The sequence below is a fragment of the Ranitomeya imitator genome, chromosome 1, assembly GCF_032444005.1.
Source record: "Ranitomeya imitator isolate aRanImi1 chromosome 1, aRanImi1.pri, whole genome shotgun sequence".
In the NCBI taxonomy this organism is placed as follows: Eukaryota; Metazoa; Chordata; class Amphibia; order Anura; family Dendrobatidae; genus Ranitomeya; species Ranitomeya imitator.
Genome location: NC_091282.1, coordinates 1087841614 through 1087862367, shown reverse-complemented (window position 1 = coordinate 1087862367; position 20754 = coordinate 1087841614). Strand labels below are relative to the sequence as shown.

The 20754-nt window shown below is 43.2% G+C and overlaps 1 protein-coding gene across 9 annotated transcripts in view; it reads right to left on the bottom strand.

Annotated features, from left to right (window-relative positions):
- WDR17 (WD repeat domain 17) overlaps nucleotides 1-20754 on the bottom strand; it is a 174415-nt gene that overhangs the window by 21226 nt on the left and 132435 nt on the right. For 5 of the 9 annotated variants that reach the window (XR_011316989.1, XM_069744255.1, XM_069744260.1 and 2 more), the window contains 5 exons: nucleotides 17926-18058; nucleotides 17368-17456; nucleotides 17180-17279; nucleotides 14710-14849; nucleotides 12408-12428 (listed from right to left, as the gene is read on the bottom strand). Coding sequence is in view for 8 of the 9 variants with exons in the window: in XM_069744255.1 (XP_069600356.1) it covers nucleotides 12408-12428; nucleotides 14710-14849; nucleotides 17180-17279; nucleotides 17368-17456; nucleotides 17926-18058 (483 nt within the window). In the remaining variant the exon portion in view is untranslated. The remainder of the gene's footprint in view (nucleotides 1-12407; nucleotides 12429-14709; nucleotides 14850-17179; nucleotides 17280-17367; nucleotides 17457-17925; nucleotides 18059-20754) is intronic. The other 4 variants (XM_069744256.1, XM_069744257.1, XM_069744259.1 and 1 more) reach the window with 1 other exon arrangement.

The following is a 20754-nucleotide window of genomic DNA, read 5'->3' as shown; positions in this document are numbered from 1 at the left end:
CTGCAAGATATACATTCTGCTCACATAGGAGTCATCATCCGAGCACTATCAGTCTGCCATTGTCTTCTGGGATATGAAGAAAAATAATGGAATATACAATAGAAACTCTTCAGCTGTTTAATGTATGGCAAGTGAGGTATAGAATCTATTTTTGGTGAAGGGAGACAAGTATCCATGCCATCAGGCAAAAACCTGCCATAAACAGAGCGGACAGGGCGCCAAGAACATAACAAATGGTCTAATCTGAAGAAAAGGAAAATGTGGACACCAAAATGACTTCATGATTTAGTTCTTTATTAGTAATGTTTATTCATGGAGTAAAAGCTTGTATGTGAAAAAAGCTTTTAAAGCTTGCTTTAAGACTAGCCTGCGGGTTTTTCACACCAACCTGACAAGTGCGCACCACCAATGAATACAATCGGTGTGTGTATGTCTGCATTTACGGTCCTTAAAAAACAGATGGCATAAGGATATAAAAAATGGATGCGTGAAGGGGGCCTTAGGCCACATTCACATGTTCAATATTTGGTCAGTATTTTACCTCAGTATTTGTAAGCCAAAACCAGGAGTGGGTGATAAATGCAGAAGTGGTGCATATGTTTCTATTATACTTTTCCTCTGATTGTTCCACTCCTGGTTTTGGCTTACAAATACTGATGTAAAATACTGATCAAATACTGAACGTATGAACGTGGCCTTATAATGAAAGCCTATAGAACCTCATTCTCACTGACATTTGTAAAAGCCACTTCCGGGTCACACAGAACAGAGAGTGACCCAGAAACTCTGCAGAGGGGTGATGTCACCGAGAAGGGGAGAACGGTGCTGGACAACGGAGAGAGCAGCAGTAAATGAACATGTTAATACACTCACACAATACTACATGCATATATTCACATACAAAATATAGATGTGAATGCTTCTTTAAGAATCAACATAATGCATCTGGAGGAATCCTTATGAAGTAGAGACATCTGTGTGGCTGTTTTAGGGATCATTAACTATCACTGACTGTTCAAACCAAGCACATGTGCTTGATGCACACTTTACATGGCCTAGCAGTTCAGTACACCTTCCCATCTACTTTATTTATGATTATCTCCACTGTCCACTGGCTCCTGTCAGAATGATCAATGAAGGAAGAGGAAGGTGGAGATAGATGGAACACAAATAGGTGGGAATTTGACTGAACTGCCAAGCCAAAGGTGCCACAGATGTTGTGCTTTGTTTGAACAGTCAATTTGTGCTGATATACTCTTTTTAAATAATATACATATATTAATATATGTAATAATATATATACAATGTGGTAAATGCAGGGAACCCTCCTAAATGTTACTACAAACCTGTGCTAGGAATGTTCACTATTCACATTAAAGAGTGCTAAGACCACCATGTAACCCCCATTAAAAGGGTATTCTCAAAATTGAAAAATGGCCCGTATTTATAGGATAGGGAACAACTTCCCAATTGCTGGAGGTCCAATCGTTCTGAAGAGCTCTGTGTGAATGCTGCAGTGGTCAATCATGCATACTGCCTCTCCAATCATTCTTATGGGAGTGCCGAAAACCAGCCAAGCACAGCACTCTACTATCTCCGGGGGTCCCATTAAGAATGACTGGAGCGGCAATGCACATGACTAACCACTGCAGCATTCACACGATGCTCTTCTGAGCCCCGGTTCTCCGGATCGGTGGGGGGTTCCAGCAGTTGGACCCCATCTCCTTTCAAACTTGAGAACACCCTTTTAAATACAATCCGTCACCAGATTTATGCTGCCCTGAGAACAGCTTACATTACCGACAGACACCCACAATTTAGCAGCCTGGACAATTTTCCTTGCCATCATAAAAGCAGTTTATTTGCTGCAGCAGGAGCCAAGGCAGAAGTCACAAATTCATGAGCTGCCATCGCTTCCACCGATCTGTAAAAGTTGTCAGTGGAGTAAGTGTTGGGGGCACTTTTAAATAGGAATACAAAAAGGCATGACAAGAACGATCAAAATGTATTGCCTTTTCTCTGCAATATGAAATCCATTTTTTATAATTATCAAGAAAGGATTGCTTTTAACTAAACTGGAACCACTTTTACCGCTCTACAAGAAAAAATATAGTCACGAATTAGGATCTTCGTCTCTACTTTGTGCTTCCCTCAGATGGGGCAGAATAAACCAGGTGACAGATTCTCTCTATCCATTTTCATAACCTACAGCTGCGTTCACATGTTGCGGCAAAATTATATGATTGTGGCAAAAAACACATCCTTAACCCCATAGTGACCACAAATTTGTCTTTTTACTGACCTGAGATCCAAGAGAATAGCATTGCCAGATGGGTGATAATTTTGTAGCTGTCAGCTGTACACTATAGCTGAAAACTTGCTGCATCAGCCATGATCAGTGTTGGCACCGACGATGGTCATTTAATCCCTGAGATGCTTCTGTTAGTAGTGACTACAGCATCTAGATGGTTAACAGAGTGTGGGGGCTCCCTCTTTAACCCCATCAGCACCCTGAGATCATGATTGTGTGGTCCTGATGTTTGCAAAGGCAGGTCATGGCCAAATAGTGGCCTTAGAGTCTGCCAGCTATAGCGGCCTGTTCAAAAATTAAACTTTTTAATTCCCGTAATGTCACTTTGAATTAATTCCTGACAAGCACCTGAAGGGTTAATGGACTACCTGAAAGTAATTTTGAATACGTTGAGGGGTGTGGTTTTTAAAATGGTATAACTTTTGGGGGGGGGTTCCAATATATAGGACCCCCAAAGTGACTTCAAAACTGTACAGGTCCCTAAAAAAATAAGTTTTGTAAATTTCCTTGAAAAAAATCAAAAATTACTCCTACATTTTTAAACCTTCTAAAATGCTAGCAAAATGAAACAACATTTTACAAATGGTGCCGATATAAAGCAGACATGAGGGAAATTTAATTTCTTAATGCTTTTGTGCGGTATGACTATCTGGATTAAAGGGATAATCATTCAAAGTTTGAAAACCGCAATTTTTTTTAATATTTTGCCAAATTTCTGATATTTTTTTAAATAAAGGCAAAACATTTAAACCTAACTGTATAATTTTCATAAAGTATGATGCATCACAAAAAACAATCTTAAAATCAATGTGGTATGTTGAAGCATTCTAGAGTTAAATGTGCTTCTCACAAAATTGGAATATCATCAAAATAGGGATTTTTGTGTACTCACTGTAAAATCCTTTTCTCCGAGCCATTCATTGGGGGACACAGACCGTGGGTGTATGCTGCTGCCAATAGGAGGCTGACACTAAGTGATACAAAAAAAGTTAGCTCCTCCCCTGCAGTATACACCCTCCTGCTGGCTCTCAGCTAACCAGTTCGGTGCAAAAGCAGTAGGAGATCAATAACAATATATGAGCGTATAGCATGTCATATTCTAAAAAACAAGCATAAGCTAATAACAGGGTGGGAGCTGTGTCCCCCAATGAATGGCTCGGAGAAAAGGATTTTACAGTGAGTACACAAAAATCCCTATTTCTCTTCGCCTCATTGGGGGACACAGACCGTGGGACGTCCCAAAGCAGTCCCTGGGTGGGGACAACAATAGATCAGGCCTGGTGTAACCGCTACTTACAAGTGCGCCACCGCGGCTTGCAAAGTCCGCCTGCCCAGACTCACATCTGTGGAAGTGTGGGAATTATAGTGCTTCAAGAATGCATGCGGACTGGACGAATCCGCAAGCTTGCAGGCGTGCCTTGCTGACGCCTAGTGCCTAGAACCCTTGATAGACAGGAAGATAGGCTGACATCTAGCACGTAAGGACTCCTGGATGGTGAAAAGAATTCACCATGTTATCATGGTCGATGAAACGGCTAAACCCTTCCTGAAAATGTCAGGAAGCCTTCCTCTACCGTCAGGAAGCCCAAATAAAACGTCCAACCTTCAGAAGGACGCCGTCCTCAAGACGTACCTACTCAGAGCACTCACTTCGTCCAGAATATGGGGGATCTTATTCCATTTTGTGGACTGGAGACAAAAGAGATGAGGGAAGAACTATGCCCTCATAACAGTGGTAATACAGTACCACCTTGGTAACAAGGGATGGAGATGGCCTGAGGACAACCTTGGTAAAAAGGGAAAAAAGTCTGAAAGAGCAGAGAAGCTAGCTCCGAAGACTCGTCAGAGTGAGAATATCGCAGAGCAGAACGGGACGACTTTCCCTGATAGTAAAGTCTGCCCGAATGAAAAAGGAGCCTACTGTAAGGCTCCTAGGAATAATAAGGTCCCAATGATCTAACGGTATGCGATAGGGAAGAACTACGTGTGAAAACTCCCTGTGAGAAAGTCCCTACTTGCAGTTGTGCTGCGATAAGGCGAGAAGATACTAGCTCCGCAAACAAAAAACGGACGTGGTCAGTGCGGATCTCTGAGGATCACTGGGGCCCCTTTCTGCTTCCGAAAGGCTTTCGGAAGCAGTGGAAGGGGAGTTATGGAAACTGGTACCACGGCAGAACCAGAGCATGGAGAGCGATTGCTCTTGGATCTCGAGGCCGAACCACGAACTCGAGTACATTAGCCTTCAGTCTGGATGTCATCCCACCTACAACTGGAGAGCTCCAGTAAGGACAGATCTGATGGAAGACTTCGGGGTGAAGTTCCCACTGACTTGAGGCGGAACCCTGACGGCTGAATTTGTTTGCCGTTCAGAGTTCTACTTCTGGGATATATACTGCCGAGATCACCGAATAATAGACTTCGGCCCATCAGAGAAAGTGAGGTACCTCGGTCATGGCGCCTGACCGTGGGTACCTGCTAGATGACTGACGTAAGGCACCGCCGTGGCATTATCCAATTGACTCGGATAGGGTGACCCGCCAGAAGGCAGTGGACCTGCTGTAAGACTACCGTTCGGATCTCCAGAACATTGATGGGGAGAAGACTGGCATTGGTAGTTACTAATAACCACTGAACCGGGAGAAAGGCCCTGGATGAAGAAGGAGCTCAGAGACTATTGTCTGAAAGTCTGTTTGACTTGCTGAAAACGAGCCGAGCGAAGGAAACCGCTTCCATTGTCGTCACCATTTTTCCTCAGAACTCTCTTAGCAAATCGAATGAAATGAGGGGGTGAGTAATCACGTCCTCAGAACTCTCCTTGCGCGAGCTCCCTGTTGAAGGGCCATGACCTTGTCTCGAGGAAGAATTACCATCCTTCTAGAAGTGTGCAGGATCATCCTCAAAAAGGATATCTGCTGGGCTGGAAATGAGGAGAACTTGTCTAAGTGTAGCTGCCAGCCCAGGAGAGAAGGTATCGCAAGAGATATAGACGACTCAGCGTAGTCCTGGAAGGGCGGCTAGACAGACCAAACAGGGCTGGACGAGCTCGCCTCTAGAGTGCAAGAGAAACATGACATCCGCCATGACCCGAGCGAACACTCTGGGTGCGGAAGCAAGGCCAAAGGACAAGGTTGTGACTTGAAAATGCTGCTGACGAATGGAAAGGCGAAGGAATTTTTGCAGAGGGCAAGCAACCCGAATGTCGATGGATGCCGGAAACTGCACCTTTTTCTGTTGAAGTAATGGCTGAGCGGAGGAACTCCATCCAAAGAAGGAGGACCATGTCAAAGGTTGTTAGAAGTTTGAGGTCCAGGGTCGATCTTACTTTTCGTTCCCCTGTTTGGAACCAAGATCCCTTAGATCTAGACTGTGCTGGACAATCCTTATACAATCCTTTGTCAGTCTCCCGCTCAAAGGATTTGATTGGCCAGTTGTTGCTGGTGTGAATCAAGGTAGTTAAGGTCTCCAGCCAGGAGACTATTGCTCTAGCAATCCATGCGGCCGCTAGGGAGGATAGAGCGCTGGACCCGAAGCCGCAAGACGGAACGAACCAGATTTGCTATCTGACAGTCCGTGGTATTTTTAATTGATGACCCATCAGGTAGGGATACTGGTAGGCATACCACAGGAGATTCTACCCGGTTAATCTGCCCCGTGGCAGAATGTGCGGCTGCATCCAGCAGGTCATAGTCTCTTGCCATCTCCTCTTTTCACGGTGCAGAGATAAAAATTAGGAACCCTCGATCCATCAACCTCTTAACAGGGAAGTGGAGAGGAATTGTCCGCCTTCTTGCATCATCCACTAAATAGTGGTGATGCAGAGGGGGGAGCTTGTATGCCAAAAAGGGTGCCTCTATATGTCCACAGAGTACAGGTCTCCAGGTGGACAGGACAGGTTGTCTGGCATTAGGCCTGGATGCAGAAGAGGAAACATGGAGACGACACTCCGTGTGCTCGTCTGTTGATGGTGTGGGGAGATCGGTGCCCTTTAAAGGACCCGTCGCCCTTAAAAAACAGGCCAGGCATGGCATCCCACGTAGAGGCTTCTGTCCAGTGAATCGCTTATCCGAATTGAATGGCAAATGCTCTCGAGGGAGTTTAGTCTCTGAAGCTCTGGCAAGCTCAGGCAATATCCAATCCATATTCAGAGCCTTGTTGTCATCAAATCATTGGTGAGGGAGCAGGAAATGAAAAACATCCGTTTTCTAGATGCCTGTATGTTTCTAGACGCCTGCACGTTTCTAGAATACTTGCGGCCCCTGCTAGCCGACGGCTCCCATGTAGGATAGGGACCATGTATATTGGTCCTGCGAGCACTCCAAACACAGAGGGTACCCAGAGGGATTCAATCTCTTGGTCAGAGAACCATGGATTGGTCAGTGAAGAAGTCCACTGAGGGGAACTAGAGGATAAAGCTGGGGTCGGCGGCGGAGGGCTCCTCGGACTGATCAAGCGCCTTTAAGACCAGGGAATACTGGTCATGCACCTTTAAGACCAGGAAATACTGGTCATACGCCTTTAAGAACAGAGAATACTGGTCATGCGCCTTTAAGACCAGGGAATACTGGTCATGCGCCTTTAAGATCGGGGAATACTGGCCATGCGCCTTTAAGACCGGGGAATACAGGTCATGCGCCTTTAAGACCAGGGAATACTGGTCATGCGCCTTTAAGACCAGAGAATACTGGCCATGCGCCTTTAAGACCAAGGAATACTGGTCATGCACCTTCAAGACCAGGGAATACTGGTCATGCACCTTTAAGACCAGGGAATACTGGTCATGCACCTTTAAGACCAGGAAATACTGGTCATGCACCTTTAAGACCAAGGAATACTGGTCATGCACCTTTAAGACCAGGGAATACTGGTCATGCACCTTTAAGACCAGGGAATACTGGTCATGCACCTTTAAGACCAGGGAATACTGGTCATGCACCTTTAAGACCAGGGAATACTGGTCATGCACCTTTAAGACCAGAGAATACTGGTCATGCACCTTTAAGACCAGAGAATACTGGTCATGCACCTTTAAGACCAGAGAATACTGGTCATGCACCTTTAAGACCAGAGAATACTGGTCGTGCACCTTTAAGACCAGAGAATACTGGTCGTGCACCTTTAAGACCAGAGAATACTGGTCGTGCACCTTTAAGACCAGAGAATACTGGTCGTGCGCCTTTAAGACCAGGGAATACTGGTCATGCGCCTTTAAGACCAGGGAATACTGGTCATGCACCTTTAAGACCAGAGAATACTGGTCATGCGCCTTTAAGACCAGGGAATACTGGTCATGCACCTTTAAGACCAGAGAATACTGGTCATGCACCTTTAAGACCAGGAAATACTGGTCATGTGCCTTTAAGACTGGGAATACTGGCCATATGCCTTTAAGACTGGGAATACTGGCCATATGCCTTTAAGACCAGGGAATACTGGTCATGTGCCTTTAAGACCAGGTACTTCCTTACCCGGGTACTGATGTAGAGTCGATGTGCCCCTTTAATGCAAAAATACTGTCACCCCAGTGTGAGCTGGCCGGGTGGACCAAGATGGCCACCGGGAGCTGCAGAGTTGATAAAATCTCGCAGAGAGCGAGAAGCGCCAATTTGGGGGGCGGAGCCACAGACACGATGTTGAATAGGCCTAAGCCGGGGCCTAAATTTCTGTAGCCGGCGGACGTTACCAGTGGGTCGTTCCAGGCAAGACTTCCAGGATGCAGCCTACAAATCGGCCGAAGCCAGGGGCTAAATTTTTGCAGCCATCCAGAGCGTTACCTCAGAGAGGTGGGCCACAGGGAAGTGGCTGGGGCTGCCTTGTCAGCATGTGGATATCCCACTGAAGATGGATCCACTCACCATTGGTGCGCGTCCCGGCATGGAGCCGCCGCGGATGGGGGTTTCAGCGCTGTTCTGTGCAGCGTGGACGGTGCAGGGATAAGCCTCAATCCATCATCCGTTTGTTAGGGAGGTGGAGAGGACCCGTCCGCCTCCTTGTGCCATCCGCTTTCACAGTGGTGGGACAGTGGGGGCTGCTCGGACGCCATAGAGAGGGGCCTCTGTACAGCCACGGAGTTCAGTCCGGGTGGACAGGGCCAGTTGTCCGGCATTAGGCCTGGCTCCAGGAGAGGATACATGGAGGCGACACTCCATGTGGTCGCCTGCTGCTGGTGTGGGGAGATCGGACCATGAAAGGAACCGTCGCCCCTGAAGTGAGCTCAGGCATGGCTTCCCACGTCGCAGGAGAGGGTACGGGGAGGTATACTCGCCGTGCTCGCCTGTTGATGGTTCGGGGAAGATCGGAACCTTGAAAGGAACCGTCGCCCCCTTCACTCCGTTAATTAAAAAATAAAAATTTACAGAAAAGTAAACAATAAAATAAAAACGTTGGGGTCTGAAACAGACCCATGTGCCTCCTACAGACACTAAGCAAGAACTGGTTAGCTGAGAGCCAGCAGGAGGGTGTATACTGCAGGGGAGGAGATCACTTTTTTTGTATCACTTAGTGTCAGCCTCCTATTGGCAGCAGCATACACCCACGGTCTGTGTCCCCCAATGAGGCGAAGGAGAAAAGGTAATTTATTTCAGTTCTTCAATACAAATAGTGAATCTCTTATAGCGTCATTACACACAGAGTGATCCATTTCAAGTGTTTATTTCTGTTAATGTTGATGATTATGGCTTACAGCCAATGAAAACCCAAAAGTCATTATCTCAGTAAATTAGAGTACGTTATAACACAAGCTTGAAAAATGATTTTAAAATCCGAAATGTTGGCATACTGAATTGTATGTTCAGTAACTTAATTCTTGGTCGGGGCTCATTTTGCATCAATTACTGCATCAATACGGCGTGGCATGGATGCGATCAGCCTGTGGCACTGCTGAGGTGTTATGGAAGCCCAGGTTGCTTTAATAGCAGCCTTCAGCTCGTCTGCATTGTTGGGTCTGGTGTCTCATAGATTCTCTATGGGGTTAAGGTCAGGCGAGTTTGCTGGCCAATCAAGCACAGTGATACTGTTGTTGTTAAACCGGGTATTGATACTTTTGGCAGTGTGGACAGGTGCCAAATCCTGCTGGAGAATTCTCCAGCTCCTTCATAAATGGCCAATTCGTAACAATAAATTTACTGTTGTCAAATATTAACATCGTGCTTATTCAGTTTCTCACCATCATATAAGTAATCAGACCACTTAGAGCAAAAACTATATTTATTAGAATACAATTAGAATATAGAAAATAACTTTTATAAACTTTTCTAAACTCTTGTAAGTAAATATGCAATAAACACTGTTATGCAGTTAATAAGAAGAAATCTATAAATTTGTCCTCAGAAAAAGTATTGCCTCTGTCAGATCCTCCTTCATGGATGCCCTCAAATCTGATCTAATTATTTTGAGAGCAGAGAACAACCTCTCTACACTAACTTGGGTTGGTGTCACAGCAGTAACCACTCGGGCAACATCTCTGACAATGTCAGGATACAGAGGAATCGCTTGTTGCACTGTTATTTTTGATGAACGGTCAAATTTCTAAATTTCTTTTAGTGCACATGAAAAATTTTGCTGAAATGTACTGGCTGTGTTCTTTGATTTTCATTTTCACTTTCAGTTTCATACATTGTAAGTAGGGGGGTTGGGGCAGCATGAGGTTAACCAAGTATAAGATTAGATAAGGGCAGTGGAGAATAGTGACACACAAAAAGTAAAGGTACCGTCACACATAACGATATCGTTGCAACGTCACGCTTTTGGTGACGTAGCAACGATCCCGCTAACGATCTCGTTATGTGTGACAGCGACCAACGATCAGTCCCTGCTGGGAGATCGTTGGTCGTTGGGGAATGAACAGGACCACTTTTTGGTCGCTGATCACCTGCTGTCAGCGCTGGATCGGCGTGTGTGACGCCGATCCAGCGATGTGTTCACTTGTAACCAGGGTAAATATCGGGTTACTAAGCGCAGGGCCGCGCTTAGTAACCCGATATTTACCCTGGTTACCATTGTAAAAGTAAAAAAAAAAAAAAACAGTACATACTTACATTCCGATGTCTGTCACGTCCCCCGGCGTCCACAGGGTTAAAACTGCTTTCAGCAGGAGCGCTGTTAATGCACGAGCTCCGGCCGAGAGTTTCCCTGCATTGTGTCAGCGCCGGCCGTAAAGCAGAGCACAGCGGTGACGTCACCACTGTTACTGCCGGCGCTGACAGTCAGTGCAGGGAAACTCTCGACAGCAGCGCGTGCATTAGCAGCCCTCCTGCCGAAAGCAGTTTTAACCCTGTGGACGCTGGCGGGGGACGTGACAGACATCAGAATGTGAGTATGTAGTGTTTTTTTTTTACTTTTACAATGGTAACCAGGGTAAATATTGGGTTACTAAGCGCGGCCCTGCACTTAGTAACCCGATGTTTACCCTGGTTACCCGGGTGCTGCAAGGGGACTTCGGCATCATTGAAGACAGTTTCAACGATGCCAAAGTCGTTCCCCTGATCGTTGGTCGCTGGAGAGAGCTGTCTGTGTGACAGCACCCCAGCGACCACACAACGACTTACCAACGATCACGGCCAGGTTGTATCGCTGGTCGTGATCGTTGGAAAGTTGTTCAGTGTGAAGGTACCTTAAGAAATGTCTGTATCTCCAGCAGAGCTGCTTATCACTGTTGTTCATAGTTTGATAGAACATATATATTTGAGTAACATTTATAAAATTCATATGAAAGTTCATTTATGAAATGTTAATAAATTTTTTTTAAAGCTGGACTCGGAGTCGGTACATTTCTACTGACTCCGACTCCAACCAAAAGTAACTCCAACTCCACGACTCCCGACTCCACAGCCCTGGTGTTCATTGACTGCCTTCTGGACATCTGTCAAGTCAACAGTCTTCCCCATGATTGTGGAGCCTACTGAAACAGACTAAGGGCCCTTTTTAAACACTAAGGAAGCCTTTGCAGGTGTTTTTTGTTAATTATTCTAATTTACTGAGATAATGACTTTTGGTTTTTCATTGGCTGTTAGTCATAATCATCAACATTAGCAGAAATAAACACTTGAAATAGATCACTCTGCTTGTAATGATTCTATATAAATATGTGAGTTTCACTTTTTGTATTGAAGAACTGAAAAAAAATTAACTTTTTGATATTCTAATTTTGTGAGAAGCACCTGTATTACTACATATAGTGACACTGGTCAGATTTTAAAAAAATTGGCCCGGCCATTAATTGGTTAAAGCTCAAAGCCTCCATACACAGTAGAGTAACGTCGAGTCTACTGTATATGGAGGCCCTGGACAAATGATTGTTGGGGGAAGATGAGAATCCAGAAAGTCTGATTTTGGGATTCATGATTCATTTGCATTTCTGTCATTTTACATAGAAACAAGTTCAAGCTTCCACCAATCAAAGCTGAAATATCCATAAATAAACAGGTATCATGCTGGGGACATTTAATAAGGGGAAATGATGGCATAAACGTATCACAGGTATCATGTTTAATGTGATGAGGACAAAGATGAGAAACATTTGCATGAACCTGACAGAACAAGGTCTGTGCACAGACCGCCATTGCCGGGTTGGATCATTTCCGTATCTATAGGATCGTCAAACTCAGACTTGGGAAGCTGGCCTAGGTGTCATGTGCAGGTTGGTTATATGGAGATTAATGAACATGAGCACCATGATACATGAACTGGTTATGGGTCTGGCCTCATCTACACTACAGTATGTCCTAGGTTTGGGCTACATGGCAACGTGTCAAGCAACAGCAATTCTCAGACATGTCGCCCCATCAAAAAACATTTGTGCAACTTGTCGGTGACTATTTCAAAACTGTGATTTTGTTGTAATAGAAAAGGCCAATTCCCAATTAAGTTGCACCTGAATGTGACTTGTATTAAAGTCTCTGGCAAATGAGGTGCAAGTGACTTGCGACCAGTTACAGAATATCCAAATTGCGACTATCGTAGTCGTAGGAGTTCGCAACGTGACACCACAGGAAATCATTAGAAGTGATACTGAGATTTCAGTGTCGCTTCACACATGTCCCCATGTAGCCCCAGCCTTCGCGTTCATTAGCAGATATAGCAGAAGTGACAATGTGTATACCTGTATCCTGGAGATGGAAAGCTGAAGGGAAGATATAACATTACAAGATGTGACAGGAGGCAATAATTAAACACAGTCCACACTTGTCATTTTGTCGTATAGGACATTTTGCATTTCGAGAGGATTCAGCTCTCAAATTCACATATAAAAGCGTCAACTCTACTCTTTGAATAGGCTTTCTTTATACTTCAATGGGAAACAACTATAGTACGCATGGCACAGCCAAAAAAAAAAAAAAATTCGACATCCCTGTATGAACAAACCACTAAGAATTTGGTTACAAAGTTTTATGCGTGGGGTTTTCAGCTAGAAAAATTAATGTCCAAAAACCATATAAAACAAACAATTTTTTGTGTGTGAGGCATTTTTACTGTTTATTAATGAGTGATCAAATTCGGAGAACCGAATCGAGTGTTAACGTGTTACTTCTTTGCCTATGCTGAAAAAACAAATGGGAAACAAAAACAAATGGAAAAAACTGCATCATGTGCATTTTGCAGTTTTCTCATTGCTAATCAAAAGAAAGTCTATTCTGAGAGTGTGTGAAGTGTTTTTATGTGGATTTTGATTCAGAACAGATAGATATAAATATGTGATTGAGATATACAGTACAGACCAAAAGTTTGGACACACTTTCTCATTTAAAGATTTTTCTGTATTTTCAGAACTATGAAAATTATAAATTCACACTGAAGGCATCAAAACTATGAATTAACACGTGTGAAGTGTGAAACAACTGAATTATGTCTTATATTCTGGGTTCTTCAAAGTAGCCACCTTTTGATTTGATGACTGCTTTGCACACTCTTGGCATTCTCTTGGTTAGCATCAAGAGGTAGTCTCCGGGAATGGTTTTCTCTTCACAGGTGTGCCCTGTCAGGTTTGATAAGTGGGATTTCTTGCCTTATAAATGGGGTTGGGACCATCAGTTGTGTTGTGCAGAAGTCTGGTGGATATACAGCTGATAGTCCTATTGAATAGACTGTTAGAATTTGTGTTATGGTAAGAAAAAAGCAGCTAAGTAAAGAAAAACGAGTGGCCATCATTACTTTAAGAAATGAAGGTCAGTCAGTCCGAAAAATTGGGAAAACTTTGAAAGTGTCCCCAAGTGCAGTGGCAAAAACCATTAAGCGCTACAAAGAAGCTGGCTCACATGAGGACCGCCCCAGGAAAAGAAGACCAAGAGTCACCTCTGCTTCTGACAATGACCCCAAACACACCTCCAGGCTGTGTAAGGGCTATTTGACCAAGAAGGAGAGTGATGAGGTGCTAAGCCAGATGACCCCAATCGAGATGGTTTGGGGTGAGCTGGACCTCAGAGTGAAGGCAAAAGGGCCAACAAGTGCTAAGCATCTCTGGGAACTCCTTCAAGATTGTTGGAAGACCATTTCCGGTTACTACCTCTTGAAGGTCATCAAGAGAATGGCAAGAGTGTGCAAAGCAGTCATCAAAGCAAAAGGTGGCTACTTTGAAGAACCTAGAATATAAGACATATTTTCAGTTGATATGGATGTGCCTTTTTCCGGACGGCTGAGAGCTGATACTTTTAGAACTCACGCCATTTTTGACAAAAAATAATTTAGTAATTAAATACACGTACAGTAAGCTAAACAAGCGCTGTAATAATTATATGTGTGACTGACATGTTTATATCTATTCTGTGTGTGTATATATCTATTCTAACGTGTCACGCTACTACTGTACGCGGCACATGAAATGTCGGGTTTTCAGGGACATGGGTATGTAAAAATCAGATGGAATCTTGATCCTAGAAAAAGGGTCTTATTAGGCTGCCGTCACACTAGCAGTCTTTGGTCAGTATTTACCTCAGTATTTGTAAGCCAAAACCAGGAGTAGTGATAAATACTGAAGTGGTGCATATGTTTCTACTATAGTTTTCCTCTGACTGTTCCACTCGTGTTTTGGCTTACAAATACTGAGGTAAAATACTGACCAAATACTGAATGTGTGAATGTGGCCTGCTAATCAGAACATAATCAGAGAGGGATCCATTTTTCTTGGAGGTGGAGAGAAAAAAATAAATAAAAGACACCTGGATCAAAACAGGACAGTTCACAGATTTTTTCCTCAGATCACGCAGTCCAAGGAAAAAAATTGTACATGTGCACAGCTCCATAGAATAACAAGAGTATGAGTGCTATCTGTGAAAACCAGTCATGTGGACCTGCCCTTCCAGCAATCTCAGAATTAACAGATTTTCTCTTTTCTTTTCTTTTTTTAACTAACAGAAAAAGAAAATACAAGTAAATGTATAAGCACTTTGCCTATAATCTGTACGTACCATGTGGTTACGGTCATGCATTTTCTTGCCAGGAGCTCCAGTGCATATTGAGTTGCCTGCGTTGCACCCTCTCCAATGACTGTGCCCACGCATACTGCCAGTTCTAACTCGTTTCCACGGATGAGGTTGGCCATGGCTAGCTTGAATAAAGCAAATAAATACAGAGTAACAGCACAACCACTAATGCAAAGAATTTTTGTTGCAAAATTTGTTGGTTTATTCTAGAAAACCTGAATAAATGATGAATCGGCCTATGTGAATGAAAATTGAAAGGTCCTAAAACCAAATAGCCTACAACCAATGAAGAAAGACGAGATAATTGGATGTATTCCATCTGTGCACACAAGGGATAAAATCTCAGATATAAATGAAACTGTCAATTGGGTGAGATGTTTCTGGGGTCCCTGAAAACCAGGTGTCTCACTGAGGTCTTATTGACAACAAAAAAAAAGAATCCTAAAAGACGGTTGGTGGGAGCAGATGTGGGGTCTGACAAGTCCGAAGGTGAGGAAAAGGATATTTTCTCAGCCTCATCTGCTGTTATTGTACTAGAACGAAAAGGGGATTCTTAGTCCATCCAAGGACAGATGGAAGATTTCCAGTAAAGTCAATCAGATTATGTGGTGTCTTACCATATCCATGTGGCCTCCTCTATGTAGGTACTGACTGATTCAGCACCAATAAAGTAAGGAAGACACTGGATGAGTTACTGGTCCCTGACCATTTTGTAAAGCATAGATATAACATGGCCGAGATGAGGTTCACGTTTATTGATAGGGATGGCGCTGTGCAAAGTGAGAGATGACAAGGAGGGACTCAATTCATAAGCCAGATACCATGTACCCCAAAGGACTTAACAGAAAATTCTAAATTATTGGTATTTATTAAGATCGGGGATAATGGAAAGTATTCAAAATCTGTGGACCCATTGAGCCAGGTAAGGCAAGGGCTACACGGCGACATGGGTCACAATTCTTTGAAAAGTCAAGCAACAATCACATTTGTGTGACTTGCTGTCTTGAGACTATTTTACAAATTTTTGATTTTCTTTTAAATAAATCAGCCAAGTTGCAAATAAATCGCGTGTCGCAGGTGACGTGCATTGAAGTCTAAGGCAAGTGTGTAACATGCGACTTGTGATCAACGACAGAAAATCCAATACATCTGGAAACATTTGCAACTCACAGTCAGTACTGCAGGTCACAACACAGTACCACAGAAAGTCATTACATCCATAGTTGCAACGTATCGCTGCGATTCGAGTGTCGCTGTATAGCCCTAGCCTAACTCTTTAATTAGGGAAGTCTTGTGTTGGTGAATACACAACCCACTTTTTTAAGCTACTTTGGACTGTGGCAAATTCTTCTTTTTTTCTTGAATATAGCAAAATGATGCAAAACTTGGAACTTCTAAAATATGTATGATATAATGTACAGTTAGATGCTTTTCTAGGTAATTTCCAAAGCCTTAATAATTGAAGGGAGAACCATAAAATTATTTTGTAGTAATTGCACTAATCTCAATGACCTTCTATCAACCACTTTGTGGCCTCTAAAAGCAGATCCGAGACTGCACTCCCCCTCCCGAGATGTCATAAGGAGAGAGTGAGAAGTATTTTAGTATTTTATGTCCATACAAGTCGCACCATGCTTGGACAGACATTTCAGTGATTAGTTAGGTGGTAGCCATCCCAGGTAAGATGCAAAATTCACAATGAGTGCAATTACCAATAATTTTCTACAGTCTAAGATTATAGATACTGTATGTTAATATTTAAATCACTGGATAAAGGCCAAAAATTAAAGAGTGACCCAGTTGGGACATACAATACATAGGGAACGATGTTATTAAATGAAGGATCCAATGGGTCTTTCACCTATAAATGGGGTCTGAGTTTCAAACAGGAAAAATTCGGACTGCCGACAGCACTATTTTTGTAATAAAAAGTGATGAAAATCGGCACTGACAATCCAAATTCCACCATCAAGGCCATTACATTAGCCTCTATATTCCCTTAAGGCTGATGAATGTCTGTGAAACATGGTCTGAACATGCAGTGACTAGCCACAGGTCTCCTGATACAAGGGTGACAGCTTTATAGAAATATATGAAGCCGTCATGCTCAGTCCAGGAGACCCGTGGTCAGTCCATTAAATGCGGTACTGCTCAGACATGTGCATGAGCCCCTAGTTGTACAATGCAGGCAGCAAGAGTCTTGGGGAAGCTCACTTTGGGGCTGTTGTCCTATACTTGCATCATTTGATCATTACAGTGAGTGATTTGGAAAACATACGTATATCAGAGTTCCGGGTAGGGTATCTTTATTTGGTGCTCCACTTTATATCTCTACTTGATGACATGGCTCGCTGATGAGATGTGAATCCTTACAGAGAAGCTAGAGAGCAACTTCATAGATTTAGCTCCTCAGTGCTAAATAGTGCTGGATCAGAACTACAATGTGAAAACTTACTTCAATGTTATCTACGGCCAAGTGACAGCACGCGGCAAGTACGGCCCGACCATCCTGGAAATACCACTCTGCCAGCTCCGCACTGACTCCATGAAGGAGTCTGCAGAGACAATAGAGACAGATAAAAAAAGACAAGTATGTTAATATATTTCCCAGGAAGGATAGATAACTGGGCGTTCACCACTTACTCATTGTAGTCTTCTATGTTGTTGCCATCAGCTGGGGATACAGTAGTGACCGGAGCATGACTGGACAGAATATTTCCTTCACACGCTGCCTAGAAGTAAATACACCAGTTAATCAGTAAAAAGTGACTTTTAAGACAGCTGTCGTGTACCGGGAATGAACGCTGATGTCAATGATTGGTTGCAGCGGTCAACATCTCATAGAAATGATGTCACTGCTGCAGTTATGTCAATAAAGACCAGCAGGGAGGAACAGAGAGGTGGCATTAGGGCAACCCTAGTTAGTAAAGGTGATTTTTTATTTTTTTTTTCTATTTTAAACCAGATTATGTTCCTGGGAGATTTTGCAATGAAACTGGACAGCAGCTCTAAAGAGACATTGCACAGATGCAGGAGAACTCAGGTTTTATTGTTTTGGTACAGAATATGTTTAATATTACAGGCTTTTTTTAGCTATAGCTCTTCATGGGACAGCAGATAAGCCATCTTCATTGTGAGATACTATGGCAAAGGTCTATTTCCAGTAAAAACGGATGGAAGATTAGATGGAAGATTTAATACCTGTGCCACTAGTAAAGCCTCTTTCAGTTGCCCTCTGGAAGTAAAGAAGTTGACAAGCTTCTTCACATCACCGGTGGCTATACAGTAAGGAATCACATCATCATTTTCCTCATCGATAAGCTGACTTGCTCTTCTAAAATGAAGCACAATGTACTCTTTAGTGTTACACGTCAGACATATTCTGTAGAATGTGCTCCTCAGGTTGCCACTAGACATCGGGGGATAACATTTTTACACACTGTCCACAAAAATATCACGGAGACATGAACAGTTTCGATTTCAATCATGGATCAAAATTACCCATACAAGTCTTAGGGATGTAAAGATCAGGGGCAGCACATGGATGGCATCAGTGTTCAATCAGTGCTCGGTTTCAACACATCAATGTGTAGAAGAAGCTGTGTAATCCCTGATGGTAAAAGCTACCAAAACACTGATAAAAATCATATCACAAACACTGATGAAGATCAGATCATAATGAGGCCCCAAGCTCAGGAAGGCAGCATTTGTAAGGTGGCTTCTTTCACTCTCCAATTTAATGTTGACAGGTCATTATTTTATTTTTATTTTAACTGCCAGATAAAGTCATTTTGACTTTTAATATATTTATATATCCTTAATAACGCTACATTCACATTTGCGTTGTTGGGCGCAGCGTCGTCGACGGATACCGACGCATGCGTCATGCGCCCCTATCTTTAACAGGGGGGGGCGCATGGACATGCGCCGGTATAGGTTGTCATGCGTTGTACGACGCATGCGTCATTTGGGCGCACCAGACAGGGCGCACCCGACGCTACATGTAGCGTTTTCCCTGCGCCAAATTTCCTGTACTTTACTATTTTAGGACAACGCATGCGTCAAAAAACGATGCGTTGTGTATATGCGTTTTGGGTTGCGTCGACGACGCTGCGCCCAACAACGCAAATGTGAAACACACTGGTGGACACAGACAGAAGAGGGCCTTGCACAATATATGGCCTTTTGCTGTCCAATCACGAATCTTATTGCCCAATTCCACATATTTTGGAGGTGGCATTGGCCCCCCTTACCTCTTAGGACCCTGTTTGTATGCACAGGTTGCACCGATGGTTTGGAGACCCTTGAGCCAACACATCCCCCATTCATCCAGATACTTAATTGTAAAACTCCTGAGAGGCCTGCAGTAACCAGTAGGACATTGAACTCGTATACGGCTGTAAAAATTCTTATTCTAGGCAAAACTCACACGTCCAAGCACAGAACATTGTCTAGTGGCCTTTTCACATAGTCATTTTTTTATGCAGAAGAAGGTATAGGAAGGTATGGAATGGGAAAATTTATTTATACAGTCCTGCTCATTGTTATTGGAACAATTCATTTTTTTTCATAGACTGTACAATATCTTCAGAAATAAATGGGAATGTACCAAAGTTATATCCTCAGGATTTTTTAATTAGCAGTAATACAACATTGTATTTCAGTGTGTCTTTCCAACATTTGTAGTCAATCTTTACGTTTCATCATTTTTTATGTATAGTTCTGCCCCAAATGACTTATATGACTTTACTAGCTGAAGAGCCCGGCGTTGCCTGGGCATAGTAAATATCTGTGGTTAGTTATAGCACGTCACTTCTCTTATTTTCCCATCCCGCCTCTCATTTTCCCAATCACATCTCTCATTTTCTCCCTCACACCTCTCATTTTCTCCCTCACTCCTCTCATTCCCCCCTAACACTTGTCATTTCAACCTCACATCTGTCATTTTCTGATCACTCCATTATTTTTCCTCACTCCTCTCATTTTGCACTCACACCTTTTCATTTTCACCTCACACCTCTCATTTTCACCTCATCACCTCAGTATATACGTTTGTCATCTCCCTTATATATAGTATACATCTGTATGTCATCTCCTGTATATAGTATATACCTGTATGTCATCTCCCCTGTATATATTATATACCTGCTGCGTGTCATCTCCCCTATATATAGTATATACCTGAATGTCATCTCCTTCTATATATAGTATATACCTGTATGTCATCTCCTCCTGTATATAGTATATACCTGTAGGTCATCTGCTCCTGTATATAGTATATACCTGTGTGTCATCTCCTCCTGTATATAGTATGTACCTGTATGTCATCTCCTCCTGTATATATATGTAACTGTATGTCATCTCCTCCTCTATATAGTATATACCTGTGTGTCATCTCTCCTGTATATAGTATATACCGGTGTGTCATCTCCTCCTGTATTAGACCTCGTTCACACGTTATTTGCTCAGTATTTTTACCTCAGTATTTGTAAGCTAAATTGGCAGCCTGATAAATCCCCAGCCAGCAGGAAGCCCTCCCCCTGGCAGTATATATTAGCTCACACATACACATAATAGACAGGTCATGTGACTGACAGCTGCCGTATTTCCGTTATGGTACATTTGTTGTAGTTTGTCTGCTTATTAATCAGATTTTTATTTTTGAAGGATAAGACCAGACTTGTGTGCGTTTTAGGGCGAGTTTCGTTTGTCAAGTTGTGTGTGTTGAGTTGCGTGTGGCGACATGTATGTAGCGACTTTTGTGAGACGAGTTGTGTGTGGCAACATGCGTGTAGCAACTTTTTGTGTGTCGAGTTGCATGTGACAGGTTAGTGTAGCAACTTGTGTGCAGCAAGTTTTGCGCATGGCGAGTTTTGCACGTGGCGAGTTTTGTGTGGTGCCTTTTGAGTATGTGCAAGTTTTGTGTGAAGAAATTTTGCATGTGTTGCAACTTTTGTGCATGTGGCAATTTTTCCGCATGTGCAAGTTTTGCGTGTGGCGAGTTTTCCATGAGGTGAGTTTTGCACTTGT